This window comes from Eptatretus burgeri, chromosome 9 (genome assembly GCF_056783735.1).
Source record: "Eptatretus burgeri isolate ZD-2024b chromosome 9, Ebu_testis_v1, whole genome shotgun sequence".
Classification (NCBI taxonomy): Eukaryota; Metazoa; Chordata; class Myxini; order Myxiniformes; family Myxinidae; genus Eptatretus; species Eptatretus burgeri.
The window spans coordinates 90,330,225-90,354,857 of record NC_140969.1 but is presented as its reverse complement, the minus strand read 5'-3'; the positions used below and the strand labels follow the sequence as shown (position 1 = coordinate 90,354,857).

Below are 24,633 nucleotides of genomic sequence, written 5' to 3'. Positions count from 1 at the left end.
TTATATCTTGGTCGGGATTCTAACCCAGGCTAGACAGCTTAGAGGCGCGTGTGCGTACCTCTATGCCATCCTGCCAGCCATTTTATATTTTGACAAAATACCAAAAAGCTTTAAATCCATCTAAATAAACCTGTTGGAGTGATTCTTAGCATTTTCATTGTAGTGCCTCGAATGGGAATCATTCAAGTTAATATCACTCTGTAAATAGCATGATTGAACGAGCTGCACTCATTTAAAATGAAAACTTTGCTGTTGCTTTACCTTCTATTTACCATGGCACATGTGAATAAAATGTTCCAAGACCAACTGGGAGGTAAATGCATCTAATGAGCTTCAAACAATTATATTTACACTCATGGCTTATTACGGTTATGCAGCAGTTTTTTTGTGAAGAAACAGCATCACAAATGTGAGCGTATTGGAAATACAACAATGCATTGGTTTGATTTTTCTCACATAATCATCATGTTAAAATTGGAGTGACCACCTCTCCTGTCAGAGCTCTTTGTAACAGCTGACACATTAAGCTCTAAAATTTTCACCTTCCACACTGTGTGCTTGCAACACCGTGTGGAACTTCATGGAGATTTCGTTACACACAGGCACTTTCCTCATTTGAGAAACGTAATCATTTTAGTTTGCTTAATGTGAAAATTGTTCTCCTCGCAATTTTCATTCTGCTGCGTAATAACCCCTTAGTAATGGCTGGGCCATCAAAGCTCCTCTGAAAATGGTACAGGACCTTTTAATCTAAAAATATATTGGCGCATAATAGATTGTACATTTAGATTAAAATATGAAGAAACCAATCAAGAATTAAGGAAAAAGGAAGAGTTAATGAATGAAGTGTTAAATGATCAATGTAGCTTTCTTTAACGGCCTCTATTTCTGTCAATTCCTGATATTCATGTATATGTGTATTTGTATGCTTGCTTTATGCATTTAACGCATGATGACGTTGTTACGGAAATTTCTCACGGATGAATGATGCGATAATTTTGATAAATCTGCTCTTACTTTGCCCACCGTTGCTGCTGTTCGACTGCAACATCTTCAAGCAAAGTTTTGTTTCCGAGCATATGCATTAAATATTGATGACATTTTCCAAGGAATGCATGATGGTTTGAGTGTATCTAATTTCTGTCTGCCATCAATAGTTCATGCGCTGTTATTGTTGTGCAAAGGAATGTTCTTAATGCTATCTGTCAGTTGATTGCTGTGAAGTTAATTCGGAGAGAATTAATCAAGGCTTTTCTAGTTGACATCGCTTGTTTTCTTTTACAGCCCCCACGCTCAGCCCTCAAACAGGTGAGCAAGATTTCTTTGACCACCCATCACACAGTCAAATACACAGGGGTTACACTGTCACTACAAATGTACATAGAGGCATTCTTCTTTTGCAGAAATTATAGTACATTCATAAATTATACTAAAAGATGAAAAGTTGAATATGACCCTCATTGCCAACTTACCGATGTTGGTCAATGAAGATAGAACTACAAAGGGTGAGGCAATGTATCAGTCATGCCTTTTAATGGGTGGATGGACCTGGAAACAGACAAATGTGGAAATTACTAGAACGGCACTTGGTTGAGTGCATCCGCCAGGCTGAACAGTTTACGTTTTGTATCCTCTTGATAGGCCAAATTTGGATCCAGACCTGAACCAGTGTCTAATTGGCTTGTTCTTCTTACCTACCCAACTAATTCAAGTTTTGTTATAATCTGTTCACTAAGTTTTGAGATATTGTGCTATATATATATATATATATATATATATATATATATATATATATATATATATATATATATATATATATATATATATATATATATATATATATATATATATATATATATATACGTCGTTTTTGGCCCCATCTCTCAATTATGAAGAATCACTTTAACATTTCTAATATCTGGATCTGGATATTCACCAAAATCTAATCACTTAGTCCTTGTCACACACCCAACTCATCCAGCAGGTTTCGGCCGAATCCGTCCTTAACTTTTTGAGATATACTGCTCACAGACAAGCAGACAAACAAATAAAGGTGAAAACAAAACGTCCGCCCAACTTTGGGGGCGGAGGTAAAAATGATAAGATATCTTTTGTAGATCTTTTTTATTTTATGATATTGGTCTAATATTTTTGGATAACCTGAAAGCTTATAAGCTAATGTATGAAAGGCTATTTTGGGCTTCATTAACCAGCAAACACACAACTCTTTGGCAGTGCAACCACAAGCTCATGAATATGTATACAGGGCTGTCCACAAAACATTGACACATTTCCAATTGCAATTGAATTTCTTAATTGTGTATGAAGCAATAATGTATTCATCAAATATAAATATTATTATTTGGTGATTGTCATGAACAGCATCCACAAGTGACCACCGTTTTACCAATGCACACCTTCCAATGCTGGATGAGATTGTTCACTACTTTATAACACAACTCTTTGCCATTTAAAAAAAATATGCTTCATCTATTATGCCCATTTTAATGTCCTTGTTCAATTACAAATAAATGAATAAGAGCAATTAGACAGCTTTTGCTCTCAATTTCATGAGAGTTAACGAATTTTGTGCAAAGGCTCGACTCTTCAGTTATTGCTCGAAAAATAATCACATGGATTAAGTCAGCACGACGAGTGGGCCATATCATTCTACATTGGTGCCTCTCTGGAAACCTGTGAGAAATGAGGCAATCTTCACAAGCTTCATTGAGAGAGTCAAGGACAACTACCGTATTTTATGGAGTTGTATTCACCTTCATGGAAAAATACAATCCTTCACTCACATCATCCTTCGAAAATGCAGTAAAAAAAATCATTTTTGAAGTAAAGCAAGCTTCAGACTGAATTAAGTTTCTTCAACACATATTGGATCAACAGCACCATGGATTGACAATCGCCATGTCTAAACATGCATTGAATGTTTACGTTTGAACAATATTTTCTTGAAATACGATGCAATTTGTTATGTTTACAACAAACAGAAAAGGAAGCCATCATCATTTTGTCGGCCACCCTGTTCACAGGGAAAGAAACCTCTTTTTTCCCGAAACGTGAAGAAATGGCCTTGGGGGATGGAATTCTCATGTGTAGTTTCCAGCCATTGTCAACACATTTTTCCCAGTACAGTATTGAGTGAATTTCCTGATGCCGTTGGAATAGGCGTTCACGCTTTTGGCTCGGAAGCTCTGTGAAAAGGGGAAAACTATTTGACTCCTCTCCGTCTTCCTCCGAAAGCAATTAATTTAAATGTAAATCCATAAGATTGCTTCGTTGAGTGAGATATTGTAATATTGTTAAAAAAAAAAAATAGGAATTTAATCTAAAAAATGTTTTTAAATTGAACTGCCTTTTATTGAACCCACTGTCTTTACATAATTCTGTAATAAGTTTCATTAAACCAATTTGCATCTCTTTGAACTGACACTCTTCAGGCTCTCCACTGAACACATGCTATGTTGATTTTACTTTGTTGGACTTATGCCACCATTACCATCAAAATTTGCATATAGCCCAATACTAAAATTAAGAGTGACATCAACAAAACTGTTTGTTGTTTTTGACGTTTTCAAACATAAATTTTGACTACATCGTCCTTTTCAAACAACTTTAACCCTTCCAGTTATTTTTGACTTTTATTTTATGCCACATACCTGCTGATTAATCCTTTCAAAATGATATCAACTGGGTAATTGTATACTTACTCCTATGTAGGTGTAAAAAATGTTAAGGTACCTATATTTTAAAGTTTTTTTTTATTTTTTTTTTACTAAAATATAGGAAACTATGAAGATACTCAGTTGAGCGCATACCTCCACCAGGCTCAACAGTTTACGTTTTATTTATCCCACTGATAAAAAAAAATCAGTGCGTGTCCGTACGTGCGTGACCATACATGCAAAAAAAAACAAAAAAAACAAGAATTGTCACGTCAATTGTGACGTCATAGCACCGTGTCATGTCATTGGTTTGGTAAATAAATGGCCATAACTTGGGAACCGCTCGTCCGATTGATATCAAACCACGAAAAGGCACATCCGCGGGGCCCCGGCAATATTCCTGGGGTATATTCAATATTCAATATTCCACTGGTCTATTATAGATAGATGAATGTGAAACCTGGACAATAACTACAGTCATTGAGAAGAAAGAAAAGGCACTATAAGTGAGACTTTTCAGAATATTGTTGTGTATCTACTACACAGATCAAATAACCAACAAAGAAGGATCTCCAACAGAATGTATGAGATGAAATAGGCAATCATGACAGCTTATAAACAATCTTGAAGAAAAGAAGGCTTATCAATTGTGTGTACATCTGAAAAAAGCAGCCAACTTGGTTAATACCATTTTACAAAATGACAGCATTTTATGCACGTCTTCAATAATGGCATTATTTTAAGACAATGTAAGTTGAAAGAATCTTTTCCCAATGTGTCGATTTTGTAAAATGGGATATCATTATGATCTTGATCTAAATAAGGTACATCCAACAGAGTGTACATGCTGCACTCAAAATTATATCTGGATTTTATTGGGACAATAAGACTAGTCTAATGGGAAAGTCTTGTATTTTTTCAATAGCATTATGATCACATCCAACTCACACTGAGACTTAACTCCTGAAAGTGCCCCTTTGCCCCCCCCCCCCAAGGCCGACTTTGCCAAATTTGGCTTTGTTATTCGCCCTTCCACAGGTGATGCATCATGCAGTTTTGAGGACGAGTCACTTTGCGGATTCAGGCATGACCCAAGCGGAAATTTTAACTGGACGCGGCGGAATGCCGAAAAGAAAAACCCGAACACCACCCCTAACACAGGCCCTTTGACTGATCTGGCCGGATCTTCCAAGGGTATGTTGGCAGCCGATGTCCCTTACTCTCCTGGCGGAACCCCAGCAGGTAGAGATGCTTTCTCTGCAACCTCCAGCACATTACTCTTGCTGCTCCTCAACCCCTCTCTTCCCCCAAAAGCAACAACTTTCTGTTCATTCATTGCAAATTTCCTGTCTTCTTTGGTCCTTTTTCCATACTTGGTTTTATTTTCTTCATTGCTCTGTCTTCAAAGTTATACCCATTTATTTGGTCTTTTCCACCATTTTCTCTATCGTTCTCATAATATCCAACACCACCTGTCCCTCAAAGCTTGCAGAGTAGTTTTGATTTGTAAATGAAGCTTTCTCAATATAAGAGATGAGGACATTGTGCCAATTATACTTTTTCACGTGCCTTAACATGTGCTGTTGCTTTTTCAGCTTTTATGGTTACCAAGGAACGAAAATTTTACAAGGTTGTTTGAAAAAAGGAAATCGACCGTAAAACCTGTTTTGAATTGTTGATTGAAGACCCACAAATGACAAATGGGATTAATTTGGGCTGGCAAAAATTACCTGGACAGTGTTGTTAGCATATCCCGAACAACATGGGACCGATGTTTTTTTATTTTCTCGAGCATATTTCATTGCCTTCAGAATTTTCAAAGCAAAATTGTGGATTTAGTTTGATCCGCCTTGGTCACGGTGTTGTGATGCTTGTGGATATTGCATCACCTGAATATTGCTCTTTCAACCACGACAACTCCAGGAACATGGGTGATTGATACAGGCAGAGTTAGCTGATCGATTACATTAATTTTTTTCTTGTATGAGTTTTCCTGGGTGATTCCAAATGCTCACAATGATACTGAAAGTGGGATTTCTTATTTGCATACGACTGCATTCAGACTCTTGGCATCATATGCACAGGCATAACCTGATATTAAATCCCACAATGCATTGCTCCTGATGCATCATTCGATTCTATGAGAAATAACTGTGCACGCCTTATCCGATTGTGCAAAATGTTTATTTTTTATTTTGTGAGCTTAACACTGGTGTTTTTGTTTTTTTAACATGATATGATAACCAGAATTCCAAGTGGACTTGTTTTCATTGTCTTGCTGATTGTGAGGATTTTTCATATTTGTTCTTAAAAGGATAGTAAGTCTTGTACAATTGTACTCTCATCTTTACAGGTGTAGTGAATAATTTGATATGCCTGGTGTTGGCTTAATGGTTAGGGTGGTGGGCTTGGGATCCTAGGATCCTGTGTTCAAATCCCCCTCTGCTGTTGAATTAATACTTGGTGGGGTTGACTCTGCCTGTCATCCTTCCGAGGTCAGCAAATGAGTACCAGCTTGCTAGTATCCTGTGTCGGAGTGGCGACCCATTTAGGATTGTGTCCAATAGCCAAGGAGACTGCTTCGGCAGCACCACCGCTCTGCATAGAGTATGGTCCCAATGGATGGATGGATGGATGAATCATTTGATAGATTGCATGACGATTCAAACTTATTTTTATTCCCGAGTATTTTAAAAATTTTGCACACATTGTTTCTTTATTTTGGCTGGGAAGTGTCGTATTATAATATTTTTAAGCCCTTCACAAGTGATCCTGTTTAAATTATGCAAATAATTGTTCAAGATAATATGCACTGTCTCTCCTCAAGATAACAACTGCTTCTCCCCTCCACAACTTTCATTAAGTGTCCTGCAGGCAATTAAGTTCACCTTAGAAAATAAATCCACACTAAGCAGAAATCTTTTCATTTGACAAGAGTGAAACAATGTACAGAGAACCACCAAAATATCAGCTATACCGACATACAAAGTACAGAGCATTTTACCACTTCAACTATTCAAAATTGCTGATTATGGTTCCCGGAGGGAGACATGAAGTGCTTAGTCTTGGTGTCTGTGATGTCCCGCTTCTTTTTAACTTTTATTTTTAATTACCCCATGTTATTTATTATTTAATTTTTCAATTCATTTTTATTTTAATTATTGCATTTTCAATTATATCTTTCTTTCAATTATTAAAGCACCCCCCCCTCCAATTTTCAATTATTTCTTTGTTTTTCAACATGCAACAATTTAAATATTTTTCAATTTGCATTCATTTAAATTTTCCGTTATTTAATTTTGTTTTTCTTTGATTCTTCCATTATTTTATTTTTTAATTATTATGGTTCCCGTCGGGTGGCATTAAGTGCTTAGTCTTGGTGAACGTGATGTCCCGCTTCTTTTTAACTTTTCTTTTTAATTACTCCATTTTATATATTATTAAATTTTAAAAGTAATTTTTATTTTAATTATTGCATTTTCAATTATATCTTTCTTTCAATTATTAAAGCACCCCCCCTCCAATTTTCAATTATTCAATGTTGATGTTTTTAAAATTTCAATTATTTCTTTGCTTTTCAACATGCAACAATTTAAATATTTTTCAATTTGCATTCATTTAAATTTTCCGTTATTTAATTTTTTTTTTCTTTGATTCTTCCATTATTTTATTTTTTAATTATTATGGTTCGCGTCGGGTAGCATTAAGTGTTTAGTCTTGGTGTCCGTGGTGTCCTGCTCTTTGGAAAAAAGAGAATGTTTGTTTTCATTATGAGGAAGAATTTCAAGTGCTACCAATTGGCTGATATTTCAAGTTGATAAAATTGGGAACCATCGGTGATCTCTGATCGCATCCCTCTAGTTAAACTAATTACAATATTCCATTTCGGCCTTAGTATCTGCCTGCTTGAAGTAACATTTGCAGTGCACAGACATAGGGAATGATCAGCTGCAATACTATTTCTATACATTATAAAATACGAGTGAGAATCGGCGCACTTTGCATGCCTCACCACACGTCGCTGTGGAGGCATAGGCATCTTTGACCATGCTTGCTTTCTCTGGGAGTGAGGGAAGGGGGGAAATGGTGGGTGTGGGTTAGTGGGGGTGATTGGGGATCGGAGGAGGAGGTGGGATGGGGTGGGTGGGGATGGTGGGGGAGGTTGGCCAAATATATTATATATCTAACTGGATATATACTGTAAATCAGAAGCCAGAACCCAACAAGTATAAATAAAAAGTGAGCACAAATTTATATCTATTTTACATTATCAGTTATAGTTGGAAGGCAGACAACACAATCTAAAAAACTGGATGGAAATTTGAACTGCCAGCAGTACAGCGCAGACGTGCCCCCAATACACTGCTTCCCTTGGACTTTCAGCCAGGTGTTTTATGTCGTACATTTTCTTTTGCCCATATCTCGATCTCAATTAATCAAGTCAAAGTAACAAAAAACATTAGCACTGATGAATACAGGTGTCACGAATGTGTTTCTTAGGTTATCTTTATATATATATATATATATATATATATATATATATATATACATATATATATATATATATATATATATATATATATATATATATATATATATATATATATATATATATTGTTACGGCTGTGGAAATTCGCAATACACCATAAAGGGTCCTTAGATCAGTTATGACGATAAGTAAATGTGTAGTTAGATTTCCCCACCGTTGTTTAGAGGAAATTTCCGTGCTCACAGGGCTGCGATCCTTTGAGTTCGCCGTTTTTCTTTTTCTATTGTTATTTTGGACCGATCATCCCCCAACAACCAAATCGCCACCACCAACAACGCTCCCAAACAACTACAACTCAAACACCACCACCTTCGCCTCTTTACCTCCACAACTCCACCCCGCAAACATCGCTTCACCGACATTCTCAAACGACGCCCGCCAACAACCAAATCGCCACCACCAACACCCTTCCCAAACCACCGCAGCAAACTCCCACCACCTCCGCCTTTCTACCACACGTCGTGCCATGGGTTGTGAATGTGTTCCTTTCGCCTCGAAAAGCATATCAGGAATGCTTCACGCCCACTTTTCATCCATCCAATGGCTGAGCATCAGGTGGTGTAGCCCCGCCTCCAAACCCGCTGTAATCCACAAGTTTGCATAGATGCTCCTCCCTCGGCCTATATACGCGCGAGCACAACGCAGCTCGCAGCAGAAAAAGTGTCAGTCTGGAGGGTCTGGAGAGCGCAGAAAAAGTGGGAGCGGTGGAGTGGAAGTCAAGTCTGGAGTCGGTGGAGAAGTGGCAGCAGCATCAGTGTCGGCGGGGCAGTCAAGTCTGCAGTGTCGGTGGGGCAGTCGAGTCGGGAGACGGAGCTCAAAGCCGACGGGAAAGGCAGACGGGGAGCGCTGGAGAGAGCTCGCCGGCCATGCCAGGGGCACGAAGCCAGGCGCAGCTACGCTGACATCGTGCCACGAGGGCGCGGGTAAGACCCTTCAGTCTCGTGGACCTGGCCGCTCATCCAGGTTCCACGCGCATTTGGTCCACGAACCTGTCTGCCACCCTTGCCTTTGAGGGTGGCTTTTTCCTTTGCTTTTTGTGTGAATGCGTGTTGTGGCGCTGAGTCCCGTAAGTAAAACCGTATAAGTGACTGTACATAATTGCTTATAGACGGTCGTAGCACCTTTTGCTTTGCTTTTGTTCTGTATACGTGCATGTTAGTGTTTTGCATTCCTGACTGCATATGTGCTTGTATAATAAATGTATGGCTGTAAAATACGTGCATGTATGAGTGTGCAATAAATGTGCTTGTCAAACTGTTCCCCATTTCGTTGTGTCCTTTCCCTTGTTTGAAAGTTCCATCTTGCATCACGGAAGGAATTGGTAGAGGGGTGTAAGCACCCGGTAAATAATCACGTCCGTCGGGGCTGGCGATAACACCGCTCGGTTATCACTGAAGCACGGAACGGACCGCTTAAGCGGTTTGTGTCCTCGGCTGGCCAGCGGCGAGGTAACATCGCCCGGTTAACTACCCGCGCAGGTCCTTAGGTAGGTCGAGTTTGGTGAACAACCCTATCCTGCGCGGGTGGCCGATTGGCACGATTGTGGTGGGGTCGAAAGACCCACCCGTAACTAGCTCCTGGCAATAGTTCCAAGGAGGGTCACGACTGAATTGTCCGTTCCGGTGGGCGACGCGTTCGCGATTCGAGTTACGTGGCCGATTGCACGCCGGGCGGACCGAAATTCGTAACAATATATATGTATGTATGTATATATATATATATATATATATATATATATATATATATATATATATATATATATATATATATATATATATATATATATATATATATATATATATATATATATATATATATATATATATATATATATATATATATATATATATATATATATATATATATATATATACATGGCAGAATTAGAAGACGTTTTGGTCACAAATATACATGCATTACCATATACGTTTTCTCCATTATAATAAGTAGTAAAAATTGCCTAAAATACACCGAAGCATGTCCAGCTGCCAGTATATATTTTTCCTACATTGAGCTGAATCTTCACAGATCTGATTAACCAAACAAGTCGTATTTACCGGATATTAGTCCGACATGATCTCTATGCACCCACATATTGCATTCAACACTTTGGCGCTTGTCCATCTGTGCATTTTCTTTCCACATGTGTCCTGAATGTTGGGTGGGCTTTATACACACACACCATAACTATTCATGTTATCGATGGTCTATTGAAGAACAACGTTGAACTTCACAAAGTAATGACTTCTCATTAAGCACTTCATAAAAGTCTCTTCTAAACTTTGGTCTTACGATTTCCAAGGGGTATTTATGAAGGTACAGACAGACTTACCTTCCACGCTGAAATTTAACCCGTTTGAGGTTGTTAAAAGTGTTCACTGTGCTTCCATTTTACTTACAAAAGGGAATAAAATTATACATTCCACAAAGCTTCAATCTGCTGAGCCGTAATACCTGCAGACACCTTGTAAAAAATTTTTTTTTATTGGTCACCAGAATGTGCTTCTCACACACCAAGCAGATTAACAAAGAAGCCATCCAATTATTCTCTTTGCTCTTAATACTGATTCAGTAAAATTTGGGAAATTTTATTTCCATTTGATTAATTAGGTGTCATGATAATTATGTATCACAAATGTTGATGTCTTTTCACTATATAGAAGTCTAGGCTCATGGAAAATCTGTATGAGCTGTTAGTATATACCCATAGGGTAATCAAATTGTAGGATGTTGGCAAACTGTCAACAGTGGTTGGTAGCAGGCTGAAAAGGACACATTTAAACATGATCAACCTGATTAAATGAAGCAGCAGGCAGGTACAAGGAAGGACAGGGCGAGTGAGATTATATAATAGACAAGTTAATTGCCAGGTGTGGGATACAATGTGACTGTGATGCGCTGCCATCTTGTAAGACTGAATGGAAGATCACAATAAGGTAAACTCAGGGAAGTGAATCCATAGCCGAGAGAAATAAAAGGAACAATGGAGTGAAGATGAGATTAGACTTTGGAGTGTAACAAGGAAGGGGTTACTGAATGAATGAGTGTGACATGGTCATGCTGGAGAAAGGGGCAATACAAAGGGCAGAGTGAACATTTGTGCCTTGCCAACATTCAACATCATTTTCCAGGTAGTTGACTTTTTTTTCTTTTTTTCTCTAGGTCAACAGACAGGGATGATGCAACATTAGCCTACCTGGCGAAGGGATGAGAAACTGTCCGGCACTCGGTGGAGCCATCTGTGAAATGGTTCAGAGGATTTTTGTAGAGAAGCTTAGAGGCCATTGATGTAGGCCAATAAGAGAATTTGTTCCTGAATATTACCATCGTGGGTGCCAATCCACTAGAGTTGAGCAGGAAAGGTAATTTCGTCCAAGTTAATGTGCTGCTTGCAAGCATGGAGGCTCTTGCAGTCAGAGGAACCTGAATGTCATTGGCAAATACCTTGGTGATGGGAACTGGGTGCCAGATTAGTATCGATTGCTTGGAAGATATCTAGTGAGATTTCCCTGTCCTCTTGCTTTGAAGTGCATTGTATTCGTGCAAGTACAAGTACAGAGAAAGCAGAAGAAGTATCTCAAGTGAAGTGGCAAGAACAGAGATCAAACTGATGATATGCGATCAAAGCATTGTAGAAGGATTGAGATTTGACGTTTCCAATACATGCAGATGCCATTGTTTTGCCTTTATTCAGAAGATTGCCCAGTCTCTAGTAACGAGGATCTGTATTGACACACTTATTGGAAATGTGATTTTGACAACTTTGCATGATGATAGCAAGTGGTGATCTTCGAAGGACATGGAAAAGAGTAAAGAAAGAGATGCAGACAGGGCAGGTGGAAAAGCTCTTGAGAATGAAATCTCTGATGTAGCCTGGATCAGCAACTAAAAATGTGTCAAATATGGCCAGACATTTTCTTCCTTTATAAGTGAGAAGCTCACTTTTTGTAGGAATCTGTAAGAGGAAGCTCAGAGAGGATGTGGGCTCGAGGTATTGAGGACCCATTGCTGTTAGAAGGGATCGGTCTGATACTCAACTTTTGTCATGACCTTTGTCCATCTTAGTACCTTGAAGAGAAAATGACAGAAGTTATGCAGTGGCCAGCAAGAATTACACAGGTTAATCCTTGAGCGCATCTTTATAAACACAAGATATATTCATTAACATGCACATACTTGTACATTTCTGGACCTGCTTTTTCTTCTTCATCTTCTTCTTGTGTATGGCAACTCGGCTGCCAGGTTGCTATCATTTTATTGGGGCACGACTATGCCACTAATCCTCTGCCCCTATACCAGTCCACTGGTACTCATTTTGCCGACCTCAGAAGGATGACGGGCTGAGTCAATCCCACCTGGTGTAAATTCAGCAGCCAACGGAGCTCCAATTCAGGACCCTAGGATCCCAAGCTAGCCACTCTACCCACTAGGTCAACACCAGGCTTCATTTCTGGACTGCATTTCAAAATGCAATACAAATAACATAAAAATAGCTCTGAAGTTGAGCATTTGTAAAAATTGTGCAGCAAGCAATACATTTTTGGAGGAGTGGGACAGCAGTTCAGTGCAGCAGTTCATTGGCCATGGGGACAGCAAACAAAAAGTCATAGACCAGGAAATGCTTATTTTTGCAGGCAAATGGCAGAAGACTGGGCATGGGGCTTGGTAGCAAATAGGCAGCTTGTCATCGTTGGTTGGAGAATGTGGGTGGGAGGTCTGGCAGGAGGGGGAGGATGGCCAACCTAGGTTCTAGGTTCTATCCTGGGGAGGAAATTGTGGTGTGGCAGGAAGCCAACTGGCTGTGTGGGACCTTACTGGGCTTGGCGGCGGAGGGTGACCGAGTGGCACTGACACTGGTGTCACAATTTTGAGACTCAGTGGGCCCTCTCAAATGCCAATTACCCTATTCTCTCCTTACCAGTGACAGGCATACGTTGTATTCTGCAGAGGAGAGCATCGACTGTAAACCATAATACTTGATCAAAACACTTGTCTCTTAATAAACTTTTACTTCAACGTAGTGATCATATTGACCAATTTTACCCACTACTGAGCTTGCTGGTCCCATCCTATGAATTTGGGCATGACCCTCAATACTTATTATATCGCTGTGCTCTGGCACAATTAGCTAGCTGGGGAGTGTGGCCCCAGCTGAGACCTCTTCACCTGCTTTTATCTCTCTATGACCCACGAAATCTTAGGGGGGGGCGATCCTGGAGCATCTCTACACGCTCCCTAACTAATTCTGGGGCCCTCCGTGGCACTCACATGCTACAGGCCCTTTCATTTAGGCACTCGGGTCCTCTCGCCTATCTAATTCGCCTTCTTGGAATCTCTGGCAACTTTCACCCACTCAGGAGTCTCCAATACTTGGTGCCTTGAAATTGTTCTCCTCCCAATTATTGGGCCACACTCCTAGCCCACAAACATATTTGCACCCAGTTCTATTAATTTCACTCTCAATTTACCATTCCCAATGATGAGCAGCTTTACAGCTTCCACTTTTCAAATTCTCTAACCCCTCAATCTTATCAATACAAACTGGAGGCTCCCTCTAGTAGGGACTTTGCTCTTAAATAACTCTTCACACCATTCACTCCCTACTTCATGCACACCTAAAATTTGGCTCACAATTCACAATCTTTCGCACTCGCACATCAGTGCTTTTTTCACTAACTCCACTCATCCCAAATTAACCAGAGCTCGAAAAGGGAGTTTGAGAAAGGTGGACCCTCATCCTATAAGTCACCAAATTGTAACCAATTAAATCCATATACCTTTCCTCCATTCTAAAATTTCTCACACTCGTCTAAAATGAACAAAAGCCCCATTGGTCCATCAAACTTTGATTGATCTTTGTCCTTCTGCTCTACAACTCCCCTAGTAATGAGCCTTGCTCTTGGCTCCTTGTTGCTCCCTGCTCCTGTGCTCATGGGTGGGCCCTCAGCCCATTGTGATGCCTGAAGTGGCCCCCATCTTTCCTAAAAGGCTCTTTGAGCCGACATGCATGGTTTCACATGCCGCCACCTCCCTTTTCTCCAAGGCTAATGGGCCTGGCACAACTATCTGCAGTGGCTCAATCCTTTCCTCCTTAGCCTTTGCAGAGCTTGGGGTAGCCGCAGGTGCCAGCACCGGCCACCACCTTTGCTTCTCAGCTATCACATCCAAGGCCGGGTAAGCAACCTCCGTCGCTGTGGGTATCTACCTCACCAATAAACAAACATGTCTGTCTTACCCCTATGGATGACAGCATTTCTCCTCTTTCCTGCTGCTCAGCTCTACACACAGTGCTCAAAACACTGCACTCACCCCGCTCACTCAGCTGCACATGCATGCACACCCCACTGGGAGTAGTCTCTACCCAGCTATTCCTGACCTGGATAGTGTCTTCCTCTGCACCATCACTGCGTGTGACCACAAACCTGGTAGAGACTACCTGCTCTTTCAGGTGGCTGAACCTCTCCACTAGGTCGCCGCACATGGTACTGTTCATCAGCCATTCCTGCTGGGCTTGCAAGCACTCCACCCCATCAGCTTGGGCAGCTCTCAGGCACACAGCTATCCCTTCTCACTCTGGAGCTGGGGCCAAGCACTCAACACCTCCTGTGGGTTCTACTATTGCATCCCCTGTGGTCTCTTCTACACTTAACAATGTGGCTTGCTCCACTATGTGGCACCTTGTGGTCACGTGCTAAAATGCCTGTGGACTCAACTAGGCCCTCTATGGACTTTGAATCTACCTCCTTGTGTCTACACTGGCCTCTGTGGGTTCTACGCTGGCCTCTGTGGGCTCTACACTGGCCTCTGCAGACTCTAAACTACCCCTTCGGAGCCCTAAACTTGTCAATTTGGACTTTACTCCTTTACTGCCCATGGAGTCTACACCACTATTTCTCACCACAGGGTCCACTAACCTATTTTCCTCCACGGAGTATCTATTCTGATACTCACCACTTCATCCATGCTAGCCTCTCCTCCAGTGTCACAATGACCTCTGCCATCTCACACATACCATCCTTGGTACTGGTATTAAGGTCTGCTGTTATTTCCTAGCATGTGGTTGCTCTATTATTTTGCCTGGCATCCAGCTCAGCCTTCATTTCTTTTCATGTCTCCCATCATTTTTTTATTCCTCAGAATTCCTCTGTTATACTCCCCATTTGTTCTTTCATTTCCTCTTTCATACTCCCCATTTCCTCTTTTAGTCCTCCTAAATGTTATTTCATCATTTCTCCCATCATCTGCATTCGCCTTGCCATTTCTACCTGCTGTGCTTCCCCCCCCCCCCCCCGAAGGCATCGCTCCCCTGTTCCAGATTACTGCTGCTGCCTGCAGCCAGGCTGCTCCGCCGAACTGGACTGCCCGGAGGTGTTGGGCCAATGGGGCGACGGGGGGGGTGGGGGGCTCTGTACACCCTCGAGTGGGCCTTCCTCTTCTACCTCCATCGAGGTCACTGCCTTATCCAAAAAACAATAATACCCATCCTCCTTTGGGCCACTTACCTCTGCTATAGCGTTTTACTTTATTTATTTATTTTTTAAAAACAATTACCCCAACCCCAATGATCCAATCTGTAATCCAGATTTAGTGCTGAATAGCTCTCAATTTCGGATTTGGATTCAAATTTATTACCGACACCAACAAATTGAAATTTTATTGAGGGGAATTCCACTCGCTGACGACCATTTTGAACGAAGTGAAATTTGGGATCATCCCACTCCTGACAACCAATTTGTAACTGACTCAGTCTCCCTAATGGGCGGCGTGAGACCGCTGGAGAATTCTCTCCCAAGACGCTGAGCGGAAGTGAAACTGTGCACATGTAAATAATTATCTACCACAAAGCGGTTTTTATTAATTTCACCCCACGGCAGTTTCAGTTTGTGTGGTTGGCTTAACGGGGAGAATTTACTTATGCAGAATGATGGAACCATGGCTCAAAATACACAAAATACACAAAAATCGTTTATAAGCAATCTGGTTTAATAAATATGTACTGGGATGAGGGATGAGGACACAGCCAAAGGCTGCATATGAAACAAACAATTTCCTGTCAGTTGCATAATTTCTGGAAGTGTGGCTGTGCCGCTGATGCAGTGCCCCTCTTACCAGTAAGCTGGTACTCAATTTGCCAGCCTTGGACGGATAACTGCCTGAGTGAACCCACCTGGTGTGATTTCAACGGCTCGGCAAGGGCTCAAACTCAAGACCCTAACATCTTAAGCCAGTCACCTTAACCGACCAACACCAGGCTACATGGGAAATGAGAAGCAGCAACAAAAGACAGAGATAGCTGGATGGTGCACTTAAATAGATGGTAACAGTATCTCGGTTTTGTCAACACCTACTTAACCTAGGCCAGACACATTAAAAAAACACAAGACGAAAGAGTGTGTGTGGTTTTTTTTGGTTTTTTCCCCAGAAGCGCTGAGTGTATGATGTAGGCACGCTCTCGGGCACCTCTCCCGATCTGGTCTTGCCCTTGGCTGTCCGTGGCTGCACGCTCATGCTCTCTTGGGGGGAGAAGCAGGGGAAGTTCTTGTCCAATAGCTGGGTGCCGTGGGTACTGTTGCACACCTTTGTAGTATCATTATCATGAAGGCATGGTCATTGACCTATATTGCCAGACACCTTGCAGCAATGGTGCTTAGCTGCTGCCAAGTCGAGTGATTCTTTTCAATTTCATTTCTTTAAATAGCATGGGCAGATCCTGAGCTTGGTTTGTGGCAATTAACAAAGGCACCAGTTGGACATGTATGCCATTCACCCTGCCGATATATTCTCTCTCTCTCTCTCTCTCTCTCCTCTCTCTCCTCTCTCTCCTCTCTCTCCTCTCTCTCCTCTCTCTCTCTCTCTCTCTCCTCTCTCTCCTCTCTCTCCTCTCTCTCCTCTCTCTCCTCTCTCTCCTCTCTCTCCTCTCTCTCCTCTCTCTCTCTCTCTCTCTCCTCTCTCTCCTCTCTCTCCTCTCTCTCCTCTCTCTCCTCTCTCTCTCTCTCTCTCTCTCTCTCTCTCTCTCTCTCTCTCTCTCTCTCTCTCTCTCTCTCTCTCTCTCTCTCTCTCTCCTCTCTCTCCTCTCTCTCCTCTCTCTCTCTCTCTCCTCTCTCTCTCTCTCTCTCTCTCTCTCTCTCTCCTCTCTCTCCTCTCTCTCCTCTCTCTCTCCTCTCTCTCTCTCTCTCTCTCTCTCCTCTCTCTCCTCTCTCTCCTCTCTCTCCTCTCTCTCTCTCTCTCTCTCTCTCTCTCTCTCTCCTCTCTCTCCTCTCTCTCTCTCTCTCTCTCTCTCTCTCTCTCTCTCTCTCTCCTCTCTCTCCTCTCTCTCTCTCCTCTCTCTCTCTCTCTCTCCTCTCTCTCCTCTCTCTCTCTCCTCTCTCTCTCTCTCCTCTCTCTCCTCTCTCTCCTCTCTCTCTCTCTCTCCTCTCTCTCCTCTCTCTCCTCTCTCTCCTCTCTCTCTCCCCTCTCTCTCCTCTCTCTCTCCTCTCCCTCTCCTCTCTCTCTCTCTCTCTCTCTCTCTCTCTCTCTCTCTCTCTCTCTCCTCTCTCTCCTCTCTCTCCCTCTCTCTCTCCTCTCTCTCTCCTCCTCTCTCCTCCTCTCTCCTCCTCTCTCCTCCTCTCTCCTCTCTCTCTCTCTCTCTCTCTCTCTCCTCTCTCCTCCTCCTCTCTCTCCTCCTCTCTCCTCCTCTCTCCTCCTCTCTCCTCCTCTCTCCTCCTCTCTCCTCCTCTCTCCTCCTCTCTCCTCCTCTCTCCTCTCTCTCCTCCTCTCTCCTCCTCTCTCTCCTCTCTCCTCCTCTCTCCTCCTCTCTCCTCTCTCTCTCCTCTCTCCTCTCTCTCCTCCTCTCTCTCCTCTCTCCTCCTCTCTCCTCCTCTCTCCTCCTCTCTCCTCTCCTCTCTCTCCTCCTCTCCTCCTCTCTCCTCTCTCTCCTCTCTCTCCTCTCTCTCTCCTCCTCTCTCCTCCTCTCTCCTCCTCTCTCCTCCTCTCTCCTCCTCTCTCCTCTCTCTCTTCCACAACTATCTTTCTTCTATTTAATCTGTCTTCACCTTTATTCTTTTTATTTAATTTTTTTGATACATTTCCCTTTCCAATAACATCATTGTCAATTTCTTCTCTTTTTAATTTTATTTATTTATTATGTTATCTCCCTCCCACACCCCTCCTGCTCTCCCACTTACTCATCCCTAAATTGCATTTGTTCAATTTCTGCAAGCTTAATTTTCATATTGTCATGCTGTGAACCCGGGTTAGTTTCAGCTCACTTGCTCTGCACCAAAGGATTTTGTTGAATATTTATGACCAGCATTAATGTTTTAGCAAAACGTCAGCAGAAAAAGCAGCAGAGATTTATTAGCGAACCGTGCACCTTGTGCAAAACATAAGGATCGTTGAACCACTGCTGAAGTACCACTCCACAATGTTTCTCCACATCTCATGTTTTAACATTCCAAAATACATAATTTGCAAATTTCATGATTTTCCTGCCTCTTTCTCTTGTATGTCTTCTCTCTACTTTTTTCCTCCTGTCCTCTTCCTTTTCCATGCATTTATCAGCAGCCTAATCACTTCAACGAAGACCAAAATGCAGTTGGTGAGACATTCCAACAGTTTCTCGAGCTTCCAAAATACTGTATATTGATAATAGATCATAAATTACTCTCCACTATTCCACAAGTAAATAATAACGTTATTTATGTGCATGACATCTGACATATATATTTTTTGTGCCAACATTTATGTGCACAACGTCGGTGTCATGACAAATCTTTTTTTCTTTTTTTTATGTTGAAGGTTACAGGCACGGACTGAATAGTCCTCATCAAGGCCAAGCCTTAAATATAATAGAACTGCATGGATAGAAACGTAAGGAAAGAGAGAATAGACTAAGAGTTTTTGAGAAAGTAAAAAATCTGCTTTTAGAAAAGGGGAAGGTCATAAGTATTTGGGAAGATGTGAGAAGGTAAAGAGTTCCAGAGTTTTGCAGTGGCGGGGAAGAAACAAACATCGTAACGGCCCACACTTCAGTTGCCAGTGTCCACACAATAATCATGTGATGTAGTGGCTTGTCGAGTATTCCTTGATCTCGGTAATGGTGGAGGTACACAAGCGGCAAGTTCTTGCGAGCAGAAACCAAAGTAATATCTGTAGAAAAGAGAAAGAGAGCCCACTATGTCGTGTAATTTGAGTGGGTCGAGTTTTGAGGTCACATTGGTAGAGTTGACAAGTCGAATAACTTTGGATTAAATACTGTCCAGTAAGTATGTGGAGCTGGAACCTCCCCAGATGTGAGAGCAGTACTCCATACAAGGACGAATCAACCCTTTATATAGTTGAAGCAACTGTTCAGAGGAGAAGAATCTTCAACTTCTGAACAGGACTCTGAATTTCTTCGAGGCAGACTTAGCTATTTGAGTAATGTGTGGATTCCAGAATAAATTTGATGTAAGAGTGATACCTCGTAGGTTTATTGCATCACATGGTGTAATGGTATAGCTATTAAAGGAGATTGAAGAGTTGAGAGGAGTTTTAGAGAGAGAGAGAGAGAGAGATATATATATATATATATATATATATATATATATATATATATATATATAAATATATATATATATATATATATATATATATATATATATATATATATATATGAAGAAATTGAGTTTTTGAAGCATTTATTGTTGGTTGTTCTTGACCAAAGAACAAGTGGAGTTGTTCTAACAACCTAACCCGAACAAATTAACTCCCACATTTTATGTACAGTGTATATAAATATTTATATATATATATATATATATATATATATATATATATATATATATATATATATATATATATATACATACACATACATACACAGTAGACGAGGCGTAAGTCGGCAGCGTGTAATTCGTCACTTCGCCTAAGTCGGCAGCATCAAAAAGTCCCGAATTTATATCATGTTAAATCCCTTTGAATAAAAGGGTTATCCCTCTGTAAGTCGTCATCTCTAAGTCGTCACTTCATCTAGGTCGTCAGATGTTGTCCATTCCCACGTAATGGAAACTCAAGTAAATTACCACTCCTAACTCGTCACATGGAACTGCTGCCTCGTGAGAAGCCCAATTTCATGGAATCATGATGCTTGCTCATTGGTTTACAACCGCCAGTGATAGGCTATTATTTTATAAGTGCGTACACACGTTGATCGCACTGCAGGCAGGACAATTGCTACTAAGCGTAAGCTTACAACTAAAACCTACCAAGAAAAATACGACATTATCCAGTTTTGTGAGGCAAACCCACTGATGAAGAAAACAGCCATAGCTGAGAAGTTGGACATCAAACGGCAGACATTGAACGATATCTTGAAGAATAAGGGCAAGATATTTGGACAAGTGGAGAAGATCGCGAGGCCGGTGGTAAGTGTGAAACGCGTGAAATGTGTGTTTCGGCAAATGTTGGCTCAGCCAAATATTCGGTTGGACGGTGAAATGTTGCTGCTGAAGGCACGTAAATTCGCTGCGGACCTCGGGCATGATGATGCCGAGACCTTGCCGATGCACTGGATAGACAGATTCAAAGTGAGGTGGGGAATCTGCAAGGTCAATAAGTGCGGCGAATCAGGCAGCGTGGATTCGGCAGTAGTGCACGACTGGAAGGATGGCAAATTGAAAGACATCTTGGAAAGGTATCAGCCTCCGGACGTGTACAATGCCAATGAGACTGGGCTTTTCTGGCAGGTGCTGCCAGAAAAGTCTCTGGGGTTCGTTGGTCAATCCCATCATGGTGATAAGCAGGCGAAGATCCGTGTAACGCTGCTGGTTGGAGTGAACCTGGATGGCACCGAGAAGCTGCCTCTGTACGCCATCGGGAAAAGTAAGAATCCCCGAGCCTTCAAAAGTGTGAAGCACCTGCCTGTGGCCTGCTCAGCAAATAAAAATGCTTGGATGACTTCTGCCCTATTCGAACAATGGTTGGTGAAACTGAACCATCGTATGTCACTTGAAAAACGCAAAATTGCGTTCGTAGTTGACAACTGCCTCGCTCACCCTGCATGTCAACTGGAGAACATAGAACTTGTATTCCTCCCACCCAATACTACCAGTTGCACTCAACCAATGGATGGTGGCGTCATCAGAAACCTGAAACTTCACGACCGCCAGATCCTTGCCACGCGTCTCCTGAATGCAACAGATGAGGGAATTCAAATGGGATTTGCTGGATGCCCTGATAGCTGCCAAAACTGCATGGGGAACGGTCTCCAATGCTCCCATCGCGAACTGCTTCCATTCGGTCGGGTTCGTCAATGCAGATCGCAGTTCCCATGAAGTTGATGAGGAGAGTGATGGCGACCATGGAAACCAGTTCCGCAACGTCTGGGAAAGACTCGCTGAAATCTTTGGTTCAGATGCGATACCCTCATTGGAAAAATACATCAACGTGGACGCTGAGTTAGTCCTAAGTCACATTTGCTCTATAGTGAGGATACGGCGGCCGTACACCTTCTGAATTGACAGAAACGTGCAGCGGCCGCAGAGTTTCTGCGGTGGCCTCAGGGTGGCCCTATGCCGTTTGGCTATATTTTACAGGCCGTAAGGTCGCCGTGGAATTATAACGCGGAGTTATAACTTTTTTCATTTCTATGTTCGCCGTAGCAATTCGACAAGCCGAAACAAAAGAACTGGTAAAAAAAAAAATTAACCCATTCGTTACCATCCGTCTGGCCGCACGTTCGCCTTAGGGCCCCCTGCGGTCGCCTTGCGGGCACCATGAGGCTACCTTGCGTCTGCCTTGAAAATTCTATGGCCGCCACAGGGCCCCCTTAAGGTCACCGTGTGACATCAAATGAAAGACCGAACGGCAACCCCACGTTTTCGCTCTCCACAATTTCTAAGACCCAAGGCCTAAGTCACATTTGCTCTACGGCGAGGATACGGCGGCCGTACGCCCTCTGAATTGACAGAAACATGCAGCGACCGCAGAGTTTCTGAAGTGGCCTCAGGGTGGCCCTACGCCGTATGGCTATATTTTACAGGCCGTAAGGTCGCCGTGGAATTATAACGCTGAGTTATAACTTTTTTCATTTCTACGTTCGCCGTAGCAATTTGACATGCCGAAAAAAAAAAAAAACCTGGTAAAAAAAAAAGAAAAAATTAACCCATTAGTTACCGTCCGTCTGGCCGCACGTTCGCCTTAGGGCCCCCTGCGGTCGCCTTGCGGGCACCTTGAGGCTACCTTGCGTCTGCCTTGAAAATTCTATGGCCGCCACAGGGCCCCCTTAAGGTCACCGTGTGACATCAAATGAAAGACCGAACGGCAACCCCACGTTTTCGCTCTCCACAATTTCTAAGACCCAAGGCCTAAGTCACATTTGCTCTACGGCGAGGATACGGCGGCCGTACGCCCTCTGAATTGACAGAAACGTGCAGCGACCGCAGAGTTTCTGAAGTGGCCTCAGGGTGGCCCTACGCCGTATGGCTATATTTTACAGGCCGTAAGGTCGCCGTGGAATTATAACGCTGAGTTATAACTTTTTTCATTTCTACGTTCGCCGTAGCAATTTGACATGCCGAAAAAAAAAAAAACCTGGTAAAAAAAAAAGAAAAAATTAACCCATTAGTTACCGTCCGTCTGGCCGCACGTTCGCCTTAGGGCCCCCCTGCGGTCGCCTTGCGGGCACCTTGCGTCTGCCTTGAAAATTCTATGGCCGCCACAGGAACGCCCTAAGGTCACCGTGCAACATCAAATCAAAGACCATACGGCAACCCCACGTTTTCGGTCTCCACAATTTATAAATACGCCGTGCGGCTCCCCGAAAAAATAAAACATATGTGACTGCTACATTGTGTGACCGTGGAAATACTGCGGCCGCCGTATAATTGCTAATGGCCGTAGATTTTGTAGACCCCACGGCCGCCGTGGCAAATGTGACTTAGGCCTAAATACACCGTGCGGCTCCCCGAAAAATAAAAACATATGTGACTGCTACATTGTGTGACCGTGGAAATACTGCGGCCGCTGTATAATTGCTAGTGGCCGTAGATTTTGGAGACCCCACGGCCGCCGTGGCAAATATGACCTAGGCCTTACGCAGCACCCAACAAATGACTGATGCAGAAATTGTGGATTCTGTGAAGAACGTCTCCGACGATACGGGTGACGTGGACGATGTGGACATTGTTGATCTCGAGGACTCATGGGAGACATACATTCCAAACGTGCCTCCAACTATTCGGGAGGCATTCAGCGCCCTGGATGTGATGCGCCGATACTGTCTTTCGGTGGAGGATTGCCCAGACAACATCATGGAATACAATGACCAGTTTGAGTCCTTTCTCATGCACCAGATGCCCAAGAGTTTGAGGCAGTCAAACATAATGGATTACTTCGCAAAGGAGTAAAGGATCGATCGAGCTTCGTGTTGAAGTCCGATCATGGTTTTATATTGGCTTGTTTTGTACATTACCGCACTCACTGACACATATGCATTGAGTGGTAATCATCACCACGATGACTGTGTCATGTAATTTGTCACCATACCATCACCGATGGTATATGAGTTGTCTTACAGTTGTTCATTATCTTTACTTTTGATAAACTGATTCATGAATTCCATCTTTGCTTGATCACTTTCCAACTCACCAATGAACCCCCACCTATGCCCCGAGGATTGTGTTTTCCTTTTGGTACAATAGCCGGCTCTCACACATACGTGTCCAGGCCATGCGCGACTTCATCCTTCACCCCACAGTCATCATGAATGTTCGCATACGCGCAAGTCATCACATTTCTAAGTCGTCACTTTTTTCTCGGCCCCGATGGTGATGACTTACGCCTAGTCTACTGTATATATGTATATGTATATGTATATATATATATATATATATATATATATATATATATATATATATATATATATATATATATATATATATATATATATATGTATATTATCCCTGTGTCTTAAAAGGCGACCAGGGTTGCGTCAGGAAGGGCATCCGGCGTAAAACATGTGCCAAATCACTATGCAGATCATACGGAAGATCCGCTGTGGCGACCCCTAACGGGAGCAGCCGAAAGGAGAAGAAGAAGAAGAAGATAGATATGTATGTATGTATATATGTATATATGTATATATATATATGTATATATATATATATATATATATATATATATATATATATATATATATATATATATATATATATATATATATATATATATATATATATATATATATATATATATATATATATATATATACATATATATATATATATATATATATGCAAGGTCTGTCGAAAAAGTAACGGGACTGACTTCACAGAAATTTTATTCCAAAAAATATATTGAAATCACAGCTTGTCCCCTTCAAAATAGTTTCCCTCCAGTCTCACACACTTATCCATCCTCTTCTTCCACACTTCGATGCACCCCCGGAAG

General features: G+C 42.0%; 1 protein-coding gene across 1 annotated transcript in view; it reads left to right on the top strand.

Moving 5' to 3' along the window:
- Positions 1-24,633, top strand: part of MDGA2 (MAM domain containing glycosylphosphatidylinositol anchor 2) — a 366,045-nt gene that overhangs the window by 278,752 nt on the left and 62,660 nt on the right. The window contains exons 13-14 of the mRNA XM_085893801.1: positions 1,285-1,308; positions 4,716-4,919. Of these exons, the coding sequence (XP_085749927.1) occupies positions 1,285-1,308; positions 4,716-4,919 (228 nt within the window). The remainder of the gene's footprint in view (positions 1-1,284; positions 1,309-4,715; positions 4,920-24,633) is intronic.